Genomic DNA, 18,372 nt, shown 5'->3' with positions numbered 1-18,372 from the left:
GTATAAACTATAAAATAAATGTACAATAATACCAAAGAAACGCATTAAATAATAAATACTAAAATTACAAACGATTAAAAACCCATGTATAGGCTAACCAAGTATACAAACAAGAAAATGAATTAACATTAGAATGCATTATGTATCAACAAAGGCTTTTTGGCTCAAGCGCCACTACATACAGTAAGCTACACTCAGGAAAAGCCAGACTCTTGTTAAACAATGCCATGATATGAGTCTGTCTCTTATACACATCTAGATGTGTATAAGAGACAGAAATAATCGTTTTAGTTGTCCCTCTTTGTCACTGTTATTTCTAGTTAAAATGTGAATTGTTATTCTGCCATGGTTAATTATTTTTATTAAACAGTTACTATTTTCCTATAGTTTATTTTCATAGTAGTAAACTGTTGCCATTCAAAGTAAGGCAAGATTATATAGCATAAATTAACTAGGCTTATCATGTTTGCCTAACATTAACTAGACATATGCTGTCAAGAATCATACTATTTAACCAATTTCTATTTACAAATTGTGAGTACACAAACAGTAAGAATAATAAAAATAATACAACTTAATATGAAACCTTCATTGTAACCAGGGAGAAAGCTCTCTTCTGATTGGTTGGCTGTTGAAAGAACGTCACGCTTCAGCGTATCACAGCCTATCTTTGCAGTTATGCCCTTTTGCCTTGGGAATTTACTGAAAATTGTGTAGTTATGCCCTTTTGCCATGCCCCTATCTAGCCCGGGGAACACTTTTTTTACAATTTTTTGTGTCAACATGTGTAACATGATGTACTGACCCCACTAGGCTATATAACTCATTTTCGCCAAAAATGTCAGTTATGCCCTTTTGCCATGGGGGGCAGAATTAAAGCGGCTAATTTTCGAATGGGTGTGGCCATATTAATTGCATATAGAATTATAATTTGTGCAAGAGCTGTTGTAAACACCTTGTTCAAACTTAATTTAAATGGTGCGGGGGAAAAAATCCCACAGGCACTTTGAAGATAAACTGTCTGCAAAACGTCGAGCAGAGTGAAGCTTTGGGCTGGGCCCTACATTGATCCTGAGGAACGTTCAGATGGGATCCGGAGATTATGAAATTCCTACGGTTTTTTGCAGTTTGAATTGTCAGCAGAGACGTGCCCCGCCAGGATTTCCCTAACAGTTGAGTCACAATCTCCAAAAACAGATCCTCTAGAGTCCCAGTATTGAAGGTTGAACCTGCTGGTGGCCATTTCTAGTCTGTTGTCTGTGTGGGGGAATGAATTGTGTACATCTAATTGTTTCAATGTCAGCCTCGCCCATTTTCTTTTATAGATCAAAGTCTTCCTATTAGGCCTACTACTTAACTTAGGTTTTTCAACATATATGAGATTTTTTTTTTTAAATGAGGGAATGCAGTAATTGGGGAATGGGTGGGGGATAAAAAAAACTTTCACCCCAGGTTTTCCTACTCTACCACTACATTTTTTCGAGCACAAACACATCCACTCATGTACTAAAGTAGTTCAAAACAATGTCAGCGCCAGAAATTCCCCCGCGTGGAGTCCGGTGCCCCAAAAGGGCACACAGTTAACCCATAGAGAAATGCCCCACCATGGTTGGAGTTGAGGTGAGCACATTTTAAAGATGACACCTCTAAATTCCGGAAATGGCACTTTCAGACTGTAACAATACGGTTTGAAAGCATTGTTTTCGAGAGTGATGCATTCCCCCAACCCCGAGGCTTTTCCGGATCCACCACTGGCGCTGCCAACTTATGGTTAATTAGACATCGCATCATATCAGCGCTCCCACTTAATCCTTTAGCCCCCCCCCCATCAGTCTCCAACTCCCCATGTCAATTCTCGCGCCACTACATACAGTAAGCTACACTCAGGAAAAGCCAGACTCTTGTTAAACAATGCCATGATATGAGTAGTGGTTATTAACGGAAAAATTACAGTATTTATTTTGAGCAACTTTGCTCAGGCCGGATAAAAATCGTTGGCGGGACGGAGTTGGCTCATGGACCGGGGATTGAAACCGAGGTGTATTCAATCACTTGATGCAGTGATGGAAATAAATAAATAATATGTGGTTAATCCATCTCAAAGTTGAAGGTTGACCCTTCACCCCATTTGCGTTTCTGAAAGTGTTTTAAAAGGATTAGTCATCGTCTGTTCAAACGATAAGTTGTCTCTCGCTCAGGGGTTTTTACTCAAAGACCCTGATTAGAGACCCTGAATTTTTTATTTAAATTTTGATTACTCAAAGCCTGTTCGTCTCTCCCTTCCCCTCTAAAGGACGTCATTAGGGGGTCCTTTTACCCAGTATGTACGTCATCGGGTGATTCCCACTGGGGCCAATACTCTTTAATTTGTAATTAGCCTCAATGTCTCACTACTTGTGTTACGATGTACGCAAATGATACCCTCCCTCTATTACTGTGCATATGTGTGTCCTAAATAAAGAATTAGATATTGTCCTAGGAGCAGGCCTAGTATTACAGGATAAAATTAAATATTAGAGATGTATTGTCCCTTTGGAAATGACAAAAAAACATCATAAAATAATTTTGAAACGAGCAAAGCGGGAATTCTGGGTGTCTAAGGGGACAAGTAAATTCACTTATTGGAATGCAATTTTTAACTATTTTGTATTTACTGTTATTCAGTTTCATTCATATCTTTTCCGTTTTTCTTTCTAATTTTGGCTTTTAGAAGGTTGGAGAATCACTCAAAAACGTTTTGTATATCCCATGTAGACCTACATACGAAAATCACTTTTTTGTACGGTAATGTTTTTATATTGTGTTACAAAAATTAAATAAATGAAATGAAGTTTAAAAACGCGCATTGTATTTATTTTGGAAGTCGCAAATAGAAAAAACCGTTCTTTAGTTTCATTTATATCTTTTCCGGTTTTTTTTTCTTCTAATTTTGGCTTTTAGAAGGTTGGAGAATCACTCAAAAACTTGTTGTTTATCCCGTGTAGGCCTACCTACAAAAGCACTTTTTTTTTTTGCACTGTAATGTTTTTATATTGCGTTACAAAGACGAAATAAATGAAAGGAAGATTTAAAACGTTTTTCTTTCTAGTTTTGGCTTTTAGAAGGTTGGAGAATCACTCAAAAACTGTTTGTATATCCCGTGGAGGCCTACCTACTAAAAGCACTTTTTTTGTACGGTAATGTTTTTATATTGTGTTACAAAAACGAAATAAATGAAATGAAGTTTAAAAACGCGAATTGTATTTATTGTGGAAGTCGCAAATAGAAAAAAAAACTTTTTTGGACTTTAATGTTTTTATATTGTGTTATGAAGACGAAATAAATGAAATGAAGTTTAAAAACGCGCATTGTATTTATTTTGGAATTCGCAAATAGAAAAAACCGTTCTTTAGTTTCATTTATATCTTTTCCGGTATTTTTTCTTCTAATTTTGGCTTTTATAAGGTTGGAGAATCGCTCAAAAACTTTTCGTTTATCCCGTGTAGGCCTACCTACAAAAGCACTTTTTTTTGCACTATAATGTTTTTATATTGTGTTACAAAGACGAAATAAACGAAATGAAGTTTAAAAACGCGCATTGTATTTATTGTGGAAGTCGCAAATAGAAAAACAAAACCATATCATTACCCTAAATTGCATCTTCTACGGCACGTGACACATTCCCAAGTATCCCTTGATTAGGAGATTAAAAAGTGATAGAACAGTTTATGTAATCCGTACTAACTTGTTTTGTTTCATTCTGTGGAGACAATTGTTTGTCGTAAAGAAAAATGTTAGCCTAACCTAGGTTTTCGCAAAAATACATAAAATATTCAGTGTGTCATATGTTATCTTGCGTTAATGCTGTCATACCACAAGTGATTTTCAGTTTTGTGTGCTATCTCTAACAAACAGCCTACTCAAAAGTGTATATGTTAGTGGTAGTCATTTTAGTATTGCATAATGTACAGCGATTAACACTCTTGTTCGTATCTCCATGATAATACGAAAATATACAAATTAAAAAGGAGTGGTTTAACGATTTGTACTCTTTAACATCCTTTTATGCTAATAATTGTAGGATAAGCAGGATTGATTACATATTTGAAAACAGCCCAAACTTATCATATGTTAGGCCTAATCTTGCCAATAACAAACTAAATTACCTAAATGAAGGACTATACAAAGAGTAGAAAATCTAAAAATGGTTGATTTAAAAGGTAACTCGCTTTTTACGCTTCATACAAACGCATTCAGTGGTTCTTTTTAACTGCTGTTTAATTATTAATTAATTACAGTTTTATTACAATAATGATTAATTAAAGTTTTATTATTAATTTTTCTATTTGATTTATAAGTGAGTGTAAAAATTCCGTGCGTGCATACACATACTGTATGTAGAGCATAAAAGCTTTTCTTTTAATTTTGTTTTTATATTCTTAAATGTTCAAATAATGTCATTTGGTTTCTATATATGTAGGCCTATACTGACTGAAAATTCGTTCAAAGTGTAACCGAGGCGTTGGCTTGCTTTGTTGCGTTTCCCGACCGATGTCGTCAGGCGGTGCGGCTGCCTGGGTTCTGGTTGTCTTCCCTGTCGAACAACACCCGACGACAGAGAAGACAGCTAGCATTCGGCTCGTTGCATTGCCTGGCGGGGGTCTGTTGACGTCGGTTCGGAACGTTGTGAGGTGGGTTTGCTTTGCACGACTTTTCAAACCAGTCTTATATTGTTGTTTTTTTTTGTAGTTTATCTTATATTGTTGTTTTTTTGTAGTTTATTTTAAGTGTTTAATTTAATTGGCGGGTGGGCAATAATGTTATTTGAGTAATGTACCGTACAAATCTCTTTTATATAATAAGGAATTTCACTTTATATTTTTGTTGCTTTTAGGCTACATTTTGTTGAATATGTTTGTTGAAGGAGGTGGCAAATAGGAAAGTGGGTCAACGTTACTTTCAGGTATAGAATTACTACAGTCAACTCAATACCGACCACCCAGAAAACCGGATTTCACGCAAAACCGGTCGTTTTTTAAAGTCCCCAAATCATTCCTGTTCTTACTGCATTAAAATACTTTCTGAAAACCGGATCTCCCAATTCCGAATTCCGGCCAAATTCTTAAGTCCGGAACAATAAAATTACCTTCTGAAAACCGGACGGCCAGTTTAAAACGATGATTTATTGACGAAATATGTTAAATAAATCATCGGAGACACATCGACTGACTCCAAACAACAACTATCAATCACAGAACAACACCACGTGTACGATCGTTAGCGTTGATCGTGTGACACGCCGATAGCGCATTAATCGTGTGACACGCCGATAGTGCATTTAAAAGTTCATTGTTTTAACCGCCTTTAGGCCGGTTTTCATTGTTTAAAATAAAGAGAAAAATCAAACAGACTTGGCTTTTTGTTTTTAATAAAGTGCTTTGTTTAAACTTGTGTCTTTGTTTTATTGACTTATGTTTTGATACATAATGGCTTTTCTTTTATTCATGTTTTGGGCTTTTCTTTTTATTAATTCATTATCTGAATGCCAAGCGCTAAAATTATGGATCAAAAGAAATCCAACAGTTTAAAAATCATGCCCATTGCGAATTTTCATCATTATCATTATGGCGACCAAACGAAAACGAACTGAACTTGATGTAGCAATGAAACTCCGATTGATCGACGACATAGAGAGCGGGATGAAACGAATTGAAGTAGCTCAGAAATATGGTGTGGGGAAATCAACGCTCAGTGACATCTACAGGGCCAAAGACAAATGGAAATCCAAAAAGGAAGAAAGTACAGGGGCGAAATTTAGATTTGTGAAAACTAAATTTAGCGATTTGAATCAGTTGATGTTGGTGTGGTTCCGGACAGCGAGGGATAAGAACATTCCGATTAGCGGACCATTAATAAAAGCAAAGGCGACGCAATTTGCAGAACAACTAAACATAACCGACTTTGGAGCATCTGATGGATGGTTAACAAAATGGAAACAACGAAACGAAATCAAACAAGTGGCGGTATGCGGTGAAAGTGGGGATGTTGACCAGACCATTGTAACTGAATGGAAAAGCAAGATTGCCGATTTATGTGCTGGTTACCAACCTGAGGAGATATTCAACTGCGATGAAACAGGCCTGTACTTTAGAGCACTACCAGACCGCACCCTAGCTGAGAAGCAAGATGATGTGACCGGAATTAAAACTTCCAAAGACCGGATTACTGTGATGTTTACGTGCAGCATGGCTGGTGAAATAGTAGGTTAACAACTTGTCTCTTTTATCCTTGCCTTTATTCTGCATCTCCGTCATTTTTTCGTATCATTCATTGCTGTTATCCTTACCATCATGATTGTAAGGCCTCAATCGTCGTTATCATAACGTACCGTCGTAAAAAATTTAGTTCGTTATTCTCATCGATTATTCGTTCGTTATGATCATAATTGTCACACTAAGATTGATTATCATCTTCACTGCCGTCATCACCATCATCATGACATAATCATCATTGTAATCGTAAAGGGCTACCACTCCCCGTTATCAGTTCATCATCACCAACATAATTAAAGATAAATGCGTGATTTCTTTTTAACACTTGTATTTATTTTTTCTTTTCATTTCAGCTTAAACCTATGGTAATTAACCGTGCCGAAAACCCACGATGCTTTAAGAACATTAAGAAGGATCGACTGCCTGTTGTATGGGAAGCAAATCGCAAAGCGTGGATGACTGGGGCACTATTCATTCTCACGCTAAGGCAAACCAAGCGGTCCCAACATAAGGCTATCGATTTCATAAAAACAATTGCGCATGACACTTTGACTGTCACCTCTGTCTGTTTTCTATTGGCTGACGCAGTTCAGGGGGCGCTGCATAAGTTAGCATTTATTTTAGCATTCAGTGATGCCAGTGGCATCGAAAACCAATCAAGCGTGCAACCACCTTGAAGCGAAGTAGATTGGCGACCGAACGAAAAATAACACTGACACTTATTATAAATTACGATACAGGTACACATTAAGTTGATTTGTGTAAACTTTTATTGATAATAGACTCCGACACAAAGAAATACGTACGTACAACATAAGTAATGTAAAAATAAAGTAAAACATGAATTTTAAATGACGTTCTCAAGTCAGTAGGCCTACACGGTACATGATGCTGTGTGGTGTACCTGTAGTAGTAAAACCAATTTCAGAAAAATAATTATTGAAGTGAAGTGTCATAAACATAATTATCTCCAATTTTCAAAACATTGGGGGTTTTGTTAAATTGTTTACCAGGTTTTAATACTGAATTTATCATTTCTCAAACTTGTTTAATGTTTGTTTTAACTTGATCATTTTTTTTAGCAGTTCGGCACAGGTCAGTAAACACATTGCTATATTGTTTGTATACCTATTACCGTATCTTGAGTTTTTTGGGAATGGATGAAACGCCGTTTATAGAATTTATGTTTCCGATAACTACATTTAAGGAGATTGGGTGTTATCCAAGGTTGTTTACATTTATCCTTTGCTTTATTCTTTTTCTTGGTGGAAAAGTGTCTTTGATGAATAGAAAAGAAAATATCAATAAATGCTTCAAAAGAAGAATTAGTATTACAATTATAAACATTCGAGCAATCAGCTTGAGAGAGATCTAAATTAAATAAATTGATATCATTTATGAAATACGAATGGCCAGTATTATCTTTAATTAAAGGTAAATCATAATCAATTATTTGGAATATAGCTAAGTGATCAGAGATGACAGATATAATAATACCTAATATTATTTCAACGTTTACATGATTTGTATATAGGTGATCAATAAGTGTTGCGCTACTTTCAGTAATTCTAGTTGGTTTAGAAATGGTAGGAAAAAAGGAGTTGGATAAAATAACATTTAGATAATTAATTATATGATTATGATTTTGAAATTTTATTAAATCAATATTGAAATCTCCCATTAAGTTGCAGTATTTAATTTCAAAATTAATTATCGTAATAACGGAACTGTACTATAAGGCAAGCACTTTGGTTGGATAGCGCAAAACATTTTTTCTGATTGCAGATTTGATACCATTATACGGCAGTTAAAGCGGCCAATTTTCGGACGGGTGTGACGTTAAGAGGATTCCGTGTGGCCATCTATATATTAATTCTGCTAATCGCCTCCGAGTAACTTCACCTATCCCCTCTGAAACCGCTGGCAGGAATGTTCTCATATCTCATACACAACACTAGCCGGGGTTTAAATGTCAAGACCACAATGCGCTACTATTCTAGGCTGGATTTTGGATAACAAAAAAAAAAAAAAAAAAAAAAAAACAGCCAAAAACCACCGAACATCAGTTACAGTTTCGCCATGTTTCGCGAGTTTCTTACGTCACTTAAGTAAATCCCCTCTGTTAAGGTAGATTCACACCGAATCCGATTATTAGAACGTTTCGATGCGCGTCTTAGTACGTGCCTCTATTCTTTACCACTAAAGATACTAGAAATTCAAGATAGAGCACTCGCATAGCAAAAATGAGGCGGATATTGGGCCAGACGTAGGCCTTTCTCTTTTTATAATGTAAGTTTTCTATACTTGGGCCCAACGTACAGGGCGCCCTTCTGTTGCTAATTATTACTTTAACTTCATGCGTTTCTAAAATCTTCAACAGAATCATATCAAAACATAATATCCAACTATTTAGAGAATAGGAATGTTCTATCAGAAATACAAGGGGGTTTTCGTTTATCACACAGGTGCGAAGACCATATATTTACATTAAAAAGTGTAGCTGCCTGTGGTTTGAAAGAAAATAAAACAACTCACATTGCCTTTTTAGATTTTCGGAAGGCCTTTGACAGTGTTTGGAGAGACGGATTATTAGTTTGGTTGTCAGACATTAGAGGTAAAGCTTGGAGACTGATAGACAGGTTATATAATGAAGTAATAGGCACCGTAAACTTTGGTGAAATTGAAACTGATCCCTTCGAAATTAACCAAGGAGTTAAACAAGGGTGTGTACTATCACCCGTTTTATTTAACATATTTATTAATGCGTTTAAGAATTTGCTTGTTTCTCATGATATTGGTATAAGGATTAACGATGTATGGTTAGGTGGTTTATTTTGGGCGGACGATATCATGTGTTGCTTGATAATAACGAAACTGAAATGAAAAAGATTCTTGAGCTAGCTACTATCTTTGCAAAAGAGTGGAAATTAATTTTAATTTTGACAAATCAAATATATTAGTAAATGGTAAACGTATAAACAGGGATAAACACTGTAAACTAGGAGATAGCTACATAATGGAGGCCGAATCATATATCTTGGGGTAATTATTTCCAGAAATTTAAACGATCATAAGCAATTTGAAAATTATTTAAAGAAAGGCAATAGGTTAGTTGCCTACAATAAATCTCTTATAGATAATTTCGATAATTTTAATAGGGTTTATTACGGGGATGTACTATGGAGGACAATTGCCCTCCCTTCAATTAACTATGGATCTGATGTTTGGTGTAGCGTATTAAATCAGACATTGAAAGATTAGAAAAACTTCAATTACAAATGGCACGATATATCTTAAAAGCCCCTGAATACGCCCCGATCTACATTATATGGGGAACTTGGATGGATACAGATAAAAACTATGCATGACACTTCAAGATTTAAATTTTTTAATCGTTTAATTAGTATGGAACCGTATCGTTGGTCAAAAATACTCCCAAATGCAACAAATCAGTTTCAATGTGATCCAAATAACTTCCGTTTCAAATTTGTAAAATGTATTTCTGATCTCTTTATTAAATGTGAATCTGAAGACCTTCTAGTACAATTATCTAATAATCAGGGCAACTACAATTACTGGGTTAATCCATTATTAAAAAAAGTAAATGAAATAAACAATGAAAACTGGAGGGAGGACATTGAAAGTAAGGGCTCACTCACCGACTATTCATTACTTAAAGATACAATTAAATTAGAAAATTATCTATTAGATAAATTGGATTTCGAAGGTGTATCATTGAAATTTAAACTTCCCTCCAATACATTGCCCCTTGATAGTAGAATTTCTAGATGGTCTGAAGACAAGAATGGCTTATGTACTCTTTGCAATACAAATAATGAAGAAGACATAAGACACTTCTTATTCTCTTGTCCCGCTCTCCTAAAAATACGTTTAGAGGAGTTAAATGAACTTGAATATAAATTAGGTAGTCATAACATCGATGTTTGTGATCAATTTTTAAGTGCTAATATTGATATTAAATTAAGCTACGTCATAGGCTCCACTGCTCTTTCCATGACAAATGAAGTAGAGAAATACTTTGATGAATTTTGTAAAAGTTATGGAAAACGAGCGTGGAGAAAAAGATCTGAATTGAAGCACTTGCAAACTTTATCCTAGATTAAGCATCTGTATTACTGTCTTTTCCTTTTTTGTTGTTGTAACTAATTAATTTTGTTTGCCTTAACATTATTGTTAAGTTTGTTGATGGTACAGGTGGCCCTTCGAAATTTGTGACAGGCAAGGCAGGTTGTATTTCCTTGTCATGTTTTTCGGGGAGCTACTTGCCTCATCAGCAGCACTACTAACTTGTGTTTATTTCATTTTTACTTAAGATTCCCTTGTTTTGTTTCGTAATTTTTTTTTTTGTACTTGTAGCTAAGAATTTTAATTCACTTTGAACGCACCAAATGATTTTGAGTGCCACCGATCTAAAGGTGTATGTTCTAATAAATGATTGATTGATAAGTACAGAGCCGTAGATAGAGAGAGTTGCGACCATATATCTCTATGGTTGCGACATTGAGAATTTAGAAGCCATTTTGTGTCATACGTGATGTGCGTTCCTGTGTATAATATTGTATAATACAGTTAGCGGGCTCCTGTATAGAGAAGAGCTGAGAAGAGGCAGCTCTAAAATACTGGATGCCATAAGACCTGCCAAAATGGCAGAGCACCAATGAATAAATGAGGCCTAAGCCTAGTTATTAATATCAGGCATAAAAAGAAAGAAAAGGACAAGAAAGAAAGAATCAGGATATGAAAGAAACGATAAGATAAAATAAAATGAGATATGTATGAATAAGCATAAGAAATGAAAAGGAAAGAAAAGAAATAAAGAAAATACAAGAAAAAATCAAGGTTAAATAGGAAACAAAGAAAAAGAAGAAAGATAAGGAAATATTACAAAGGTAATTTAAGCTAAAGAAGCAATGCATAAGGAGGAATTAGAAAGAAAGGGGAAAGGAAAGAAAAGGTAATTAAAAGGAAAGGGAGACTAAAGAAAGAAAAGGTAGGTAAATAGGAATCACGGAAAGTTAAGGAAGCATAGAATGAAAGTAAAAGAGAAGATAAGTAAGTAATTAGACGGTTAGCTAATACTAAAATAGAAAACAAAAACAAGGAACGTGAAAGTGAAATATAGGGTCAGCTAACATATTTTTCCCTCTAGGGTCCTTCTTTTATTTTGCACTATTGAAGCTTGTCAACTACTGTGGTACCGTAGTCAATGACAGCCACTTGTTCTGTTGATTCAGAACTTTATTATTTATTATTATAGTAATCTGCAGATTCTTGACTAGACCAGGTTAATTACATGGTTAATGCCGAAATGATTATTTATTATTATTAATTATTAATTATTGTTATTATGTTACTAAAACCAACCTGTAGGCCTACCTTACGGGGAACTTAGACAATCGAGGAATTAGAGAACAATTAAAAAAATCGACGTTAAACGCCCCAAATAACAGAAAAGATATTCCCCCTGGGCTAGTTATTAATTATAGGCCTAGTAAATAGTATACAAGGCTTAGGTCAAGGTAATTAATGCTGAAATTATTATTATTATTATTATTATTATTATTATTATTATTATTATTATTATTATTATTATTATTATTTATTATTTAACATTAATTACATTACAAGGATAGTTTGGTCAAGTTCAATAACGCCGCCGAATGGTATATTTTATTTATTTAATAAGATTTCTCTTATGCACTCTATTTTTTATTTCATGCTTTGATTTTTTTCAATTTTTTTTTCAAAATTTCAATCAACGTCTGTATGTAAAGCGTGACTGTTGGTGTCAGCCTAGGACCCTAGGCCTATACTAGGTAGGACTTAACTTAGCCTGTAGTTAGGCCCATAGTTTATCCTCTTTCTCTCTAGCCTATGGTATTACTGTACCTATCAACACTTTATAAAAGGGGGTACTAGCTGTTGTTGTTGTAGATATTATACTAACATTTAATAAACATCCAAGAAGGTCACAGTTAGTTGACTCTCTTGTTCTATTTATACTCTTTGATGTAATCTGTACCGCCAGGTAGGCCGCAATAGAAACATTCTGTTTTGCAGCTTCAATACGTCACTGCGCAGTGTTTTCATATCACGTTAACAAAATTATGAGCAGCATGCTGCTGTCTCAAAGCTGTCGGTCAGCTGTTTTGAGTATTACCCTTTGCATTAAATCACTTGTTCGAATGCAATTTTTAACACATGTATATTAAACGTTCTGTTCTTTAGTTTCAATAATATTTTTTGCATTTTATCTATAGGCCTATTGGAATTTGGAATGTTGGTTCAAGTAAACTTTTTGTTTATCCCCTGTAGGCCTACCGCCTAAAAGCACTCTTTTGTTGTAATGTTTTTATATTGTGTTACAAAAACGAAATAAAGGAAATGAAGTTCCATTGACCTTAATATATAAATTGCATTTTTATCTATGCACTTTTATTGTGCTGTTTTACCAGTATATAGGCCTATGTTTTAATTCAAAATTTTAATGCATATTTATTATAGTTTTACCAGTATTGATGTTTATCTGTACTTATCATGTTTTAATGTGTATTTCATTGTATTTTTAATCGCATTTTATATTTAGTTTTGGTTTAGTATTACAACTAAGTTGTTTTAACTAAGTTAATGTGTATTTTTAGATTTAAGTACAGTATTAGTTTAGGGACACGGCCTTGCTGAAAACCAACTTTTTAATTTCTGTACCATAAAATTGCATCTCTAATGCAATAGTCTTCTATGACACGTGGTACATTCTCTAGTATTGATTAGAATTAAAAAAAGCGAAATACTTCCTTGTTTTGTTTCACATTCTGTTAAGACAATTGTTTGTAGTACAGAAATAAACGTGTAACCTGTTTTCGCAAAAGTACATCAAAAATTATAGAGTATCACTTGCTCTTTCGTTAATGCTTTTATACCACTAGTGAAAAAAAAAACTATACCATTACCTTATTGTATCTCTAAATAAAAAAAATATCTTTTATGATGCGTAACACATTCTCGAGTCCTATTGATTAGGAGATTAAAGATCGAAAGCCTACAGTCTTCTTAATATTTACTTCCTTGTTCCTCATTCTATTAAGAGGATTTTTTGTCGTACAAAATTGCTTTTGCATTAATGTTTTTATTCCACTAGTGAAAAAATGTTCAGTTTGGTTCTTGATGAATATATCTCTGAATCTATCTCTGTTCCAAATACTTCGAAGACAGAAGCAAAAATGATTTAGTATCAACTCGAAAATTGTAGACCTATACGTTAGAAGTAGTCATTTTAGTAGTGCATAATCAGAATGTATCCAAGAAGAAGCGAAACAACCAGGATACAGAGACTAGCACTCTTGTTCGTATTTGCGTATTCTACTACGATGGTATGGAGCTGCGTTAACACCAGATCATCTTGCCCTCCTGGAGTCAAGCATTATTGTAAATGTGAGAAACACTTTAGTGTTGAATGCAATCAGTTCATATTTGGTAACATGTCTGTACTGCCTTGTAATTTAAAAAAAATCGTTGTTCAAGGGAGCAAATTAAAAGAATTACAAGATAATATATTTCAACTACCTATGTTAGAACATTTGGTTCTACCTTACAATAAATTGAACACAAGGTGTATTGGTGAAGACGCGTTCAAAAACCTTACAAGGTTGATGACCTTAGATATCGGTTACAATACAGAAATATTCAAATTAAAAAAGGAGTGGTTTAATGATTTGTACTCGTTAACAACATTTGATGCTAGGAATTGTAAGATAAGGACGATTCATTACAATATATTTGAAAACAGCGCAAACTTAACATATGTTTATCTTGCCAATAACAAACTACATTACCTACATGAAGGACTATTCAAAGATTTAGCATATCTAAAAGAGGTTGATTTAAAAGGCAACTCGCTTTTTACGCTTCATGCAAACGCATTCAGTGGTTCTTTTGAATTGCAGTCGATAATCCTTCGTCTAAATAAATTTACAACATTCAAGGAAAGTTTTGGAATTCAAGATATTGACGGATTAGTTAAATTAGACCTACGAGGGAACCCGATCGCGTGCGATTGTGACATACGATGGTTCCACGCCTGGTTACAGTATACGAACGTGACCGTTAACGCATCTTGCTACTGCTCTTCCAACTTGATTGGTCTACAAGTAAAGGAGTTTGACACGAATACTCTCCATTGTACAATTCAGGCCTGGGTGGTGGTGGTAATTTCGGTAGTGTCACTTTGGTTGCTGATAATATTTGTTGTGCTGCTGTATCGGTTTAACATAAGGTTGGTTACATTTCCTTTTCAATGATACAGTGGAACTCCTCCTTAGGGACATCCCCTTATTCAGGAGACACCTCTATTAAAGAGGCATTTTTTCCCTAAAAAAGGGGACATATATCTCTTAACGCTACGGCCTACTAGCCCTATTAAGGGGCGGGGACACACTCACCTTTTGAGAATATACCAGAATTCTCTCCTGATTGAATTCTTTGAGTGAACATTGGCCCACTGCACGTACTACTTCCTATAAACCAATCTTGTCAGTTTTGACCCTTAACCATGGGAATTTCTTTTCGTTGTTTTTTTTTTTTTTTGTACTTTCATAAAGGATTCTAATCATACAGCAGGCCCGTAGCCAGGGGGGTTTTTAGGGGTTCGGGCGAACCCCCCTTTTTCAGCGAACCCCCTTTTGCCAGCGAACCCCCTTAGCCAGAAAACGATCCCCCGTTTCCAAGATAGTGCAATTTATTACAAAATGGGAGCATTTTTGGCACTGTTTATTTGTCGCTATCGATACCCCCTTGAAGCATGCTGGCTACGGGCCTGCACAGTAACATGCACCCTTAATTTATAAGTCGTTACTCTATTCATGCTACATCCATCCATCCATTAGAAAGCTCAATATTTAAAATACAGCCTCTTTGCTATTTAACATTGCACCATGAAATAATTGGGGACAAACAAAACTACTGTTGTTTTAATTACATTTCCTTCTGATTTCATGTTATAAATCAATTGTATTTGCATTGCAAATTTTTTGTTATAAATTAGTTTTACTAACTAATTCTACTGTAACTGATTCTTAAGTCAATAAAAAAACTACAAAAAATGTACATCGTTGTATGAAAACATACTAAAATCCCCTATTAAGGGGACAGTTTCACGTTTTTGGTTAGTGTTCCCTGAATTGGGGTACCCCTACACCACTATTAGGGCTGAATAGAAGCACCCTTATTAAGAGGGTACTTTTTTTTTTTTATCCCGAAGGTGTCCCCATAATAGATGTTCTACTACTACTACTTATTTTTTGGAATGGAATTCGCCACTATTCGACTTGACTAATGTCAGGTTTAGCAGAAAAAAAAACAATACCACAAGCTTTCATTCAGTTCAGACAACTGAACTGTTAATTAAATTCGCTCTTTAATCTTTTGCACAGGAGAATGCAAAATACCAGCGAGATCTGTAGTAGACTTAATTGTTTTGACAATTCTACAAATTAATTTTTTTCAATTTATCCTCTACTTTAAATTTACTGTTATCTAGCGTTAAAATGTAAGGTTATTGTTACCCCCTACTATAAGAAAACCTCAAAGGAATTGGAGACTTTTCGGTGTGTCAAACTTAAAAATCAGAATAGGGCCAGGAGTGTACACATTAAGGAGCTTTCGGTTTGTGCGACGACGACACGACGCTAGAACGGAATCACTCATGCGTAACCGTCCTACCTGGCGTCCCACGTTCTCTGCATACGTAGATTTGGCCAAATTGCGTTCCAGAATCTGCTCGACGAGGTGACCTTAACGTTCTCGCATGCGCAGATGACTTTTAGTGACGTCATTACGTTCTACGTCCTACCGTCGTCGTGCAATCGAAAACTCCCTATTTCCTACAAACACACATGCACGTTTATGCTGTCGTTTTGTGGGATGTCAACAACAATATACAAGCAGAACGCTTATTAAGTTTTCGCTATGGTAAAGTGTGAATTGATTACCAGGAATGTTTGGTTTATGCATATCAGAATCGCCAGTTAATTTACTAGAAAATTATGTTACTGTACCAATTTTCAATAAAAAAAAAACTATATTAGTTTTTATTCCAACACAGACTTTATATTTTTAATAATTCTCTGAATCTCTATTTTCTCCTCAGAAAAATCTATCACAGATTGAGCCTCAGGTGGCATTACAAACAAGTATCGTAACATCGGAAAAGTATTATAAAACAAGCATTTTAATTGGATAGCGCAAAACAATTTTTTTTCTGATTGCAGATTTGATACCGTATTATACAATTTGCGGATGATGTGTGACGTTAAAGGGATTCCGTGTGGCCATTGCAGAATCATAACTTGTACAAAAGCTGTTGTAAAGATCGTGATATATTGATTAAACTTTATTTAAGTCGTACCAACTTTATACTCGTAGTTTGCATTGGCACTTTCAAGAACTGTCTGTTAAAAGTCGAGCCAGAGTGGATTTTGGGTTGGGTGGAGACATTGCTGAAAGTCAAACTAGGCTGAAGCTTGGGCTGGAATATGGATTCCGGGGAAAGTCCTGACAGGATCTGGAGACAATGATTTTCCTACGATCGTTGTTGCAGTTTGTATTGTCAGCAGAGTGCCGCAAGGATTTCTCCAACAGTTGAGCCACAATTTCCTAAAAGATCGTCTAAAGATAATCGATCATTTGAAGCAGTTATAAAAATAATGATCAATTTGCAAATAGTGGATTAGGGAATCTGGTTTTTTTTCTTTGAACAGACTATAGGCAAGGGTGTTGTCAGAAGGGGTGCGGGGGAGGGAGCTACACAAACTTGAGATGGTTCTAATCAACAACACCTCATCCCCACCAAGCAAGTGCAGTATGGTCCCCACCTGACGCACGCGGCTGCGGTTGATTAACTAGTATTTCAGAGGTCTTAAATACATACAGTCATAAAAATATGCATGTTGTAGGCGGGTGGGGAGGGCTAATTAACTCTGTTCAGTTTTCCTTTAAATATGCTCCTGATAGACAGCCTGACACTGCCAAATATCATGATCATTGTTTTTAACAGATAGTTTTCAAAAATACTTCTTGCTCATAAGCCATGGAATGAAGAGAATATATCCAGGGAGATGTATCTCTGTGTATGAATACAGCCGCTTGTAAAAATTGAAAAAAGTGCTAAGCATCACCGTTCACACACCATCCATAAACAATATTCTGCATTGAACCAAAAAACTTCAATGTATATTTTGGACTACTTCATGGATTTTGACACCAGTGATCATAAAACTCTCCTTTGAGAATAATATATGGGGTTCTTGGATAGGTCACTTGGAGTGGTGCTATCCTCTCTGAATTCAAGTTTTTTGATGGAGGATTTAACTCCAGGAAGGGGATCTTGGCATAAATTCATGTTTTGAAAGAATTTCTTTGGTCGAATCAACTACTACTACTACTACTACTACTACTACTTGATATTTAATGTATTTGATCATCCTCCTAGATGAAACAAGTTATAAAAATAAAAAATAGGTCTGGACTTAAATATACATATGTAATACCCAAATTTAGTAATTTAAAAGCATTCCTTTGTTTTTAATAGTTTAATGAGTTTTCAATCAATAAACTTCCTTGTTTAGACTTGCGTAGTGTCTTTGGATCTTTCAAATCTTAAAGCAAGTATCTCGCTAATTACAGAAACAATGCAATTTTCTATAATCCAAGTCAAAGTTTCGGAAGTGTTTGTATTTTGATCATGAGAAAAAAAATAATTGGTACTGTATTTGCACGAAGAACCCTGCAAATCGAGTAGTATTGTATTTCCACAATTCCCATAGTGTTGAGATTTATCAACTAGATTACATAATAGCTTAAGATAAAAACAATGTGTGCAATTGTTGAGTAATTCGTTGCGTTTAATAATGGAACTTTCGGGAGCATCAATCAAACTTAACAATCTGAACAGACCATGAATACGCACGTGTCTCACAAACACACGTCTTGTCCCACAAACACACGTCTTGTCCCACAAACACACGTCTTGTCCCACAAACACAAGTCTTGTCTCACAAACACACGTCTTGTCTCACAGTCTTGTCCCACAAACACACGTCTTGTC

At 35.1% G+C, this 18,372-nt stretch overlaps 2 protein-coding genes across 3 annotated transcripts; both read left to right on the top strand.

Annotated features, from left to right (window-relative positions):
* The first annotated feature begins 5,582 nt into the window (after positions 1-5,582).
* LOC117111530 (tigger transposable element-derived protein 6-like) lies at positions 5,583-7,326 on the top strand. Its single transcript, XM_033254462.1, has 2 exons — positions 5,583-6,239; positions 6,605-7,326. Exons 1-2 carry the CDS (start codon positions 5,604-5,606, stop codon positions 6,926-6,928), a joined length of 960 nt encoding a protein of 319 aa, XP_033110353.1. The 5' UTR covers positions 5,583-5,603; the 3' UTR covers positions 6,929-7,326.
* A 6,139-nt stretch (positions 7,327-13,465) lies between these two features.
* Positions 13,466-18,338, top strand: LOC117111529 (protein slit-like). 2 transcript variants are annotated; one of them, XM_033254460.1, is made up of 2 exons: positions 13,466-14,544; positions 16,538-18,338. In XM_033254460.1, the coding sequence occupies exons 1-2, from the start codon at positions 13,565-13,567 to the stop codon at positions 16,650-16,652; spliced, it is 1,095 nt and encodes a 364-aa protein (XP_033110351.1). In that variant the 5' UTR covers positions 13,466-13,564; the 3' UTR covers positions 16,653-18,338. The 2 variants fall into 2 exon arrangements, with proteins under 2 accessions (XP_033110351.1, XP_033110352.1); XM_033254461.1 differs by having other exon boundaries at positions 16,417-18,338.
* Positions 18,339-18,372: the final 34 nt, after the last annotated feature.

This window comes from Anneissia japonica, unplaced genomic scaffold (genome assembly GCF_011630105.1).
Source record: "Anneissia japonica isolate Jap-2015-1 unplaced genomic scaffold, ASM1163010v1 scaffold6030_len697274_cov183, whole genome shotgun sequence".
In the NCBI taxonomy this organism is placed as follows: Eukaryota; Metazoa; Echinodermata; class Crinoidea; order Comatulida; family Comatulidae; genus Anneissia; species Anneissia japonica.
The sequence above is the reverse complement of the archived record's forward strand: the minus strand, read 5'-3'. Positions and strand labels throughout refer to the sequence as shown.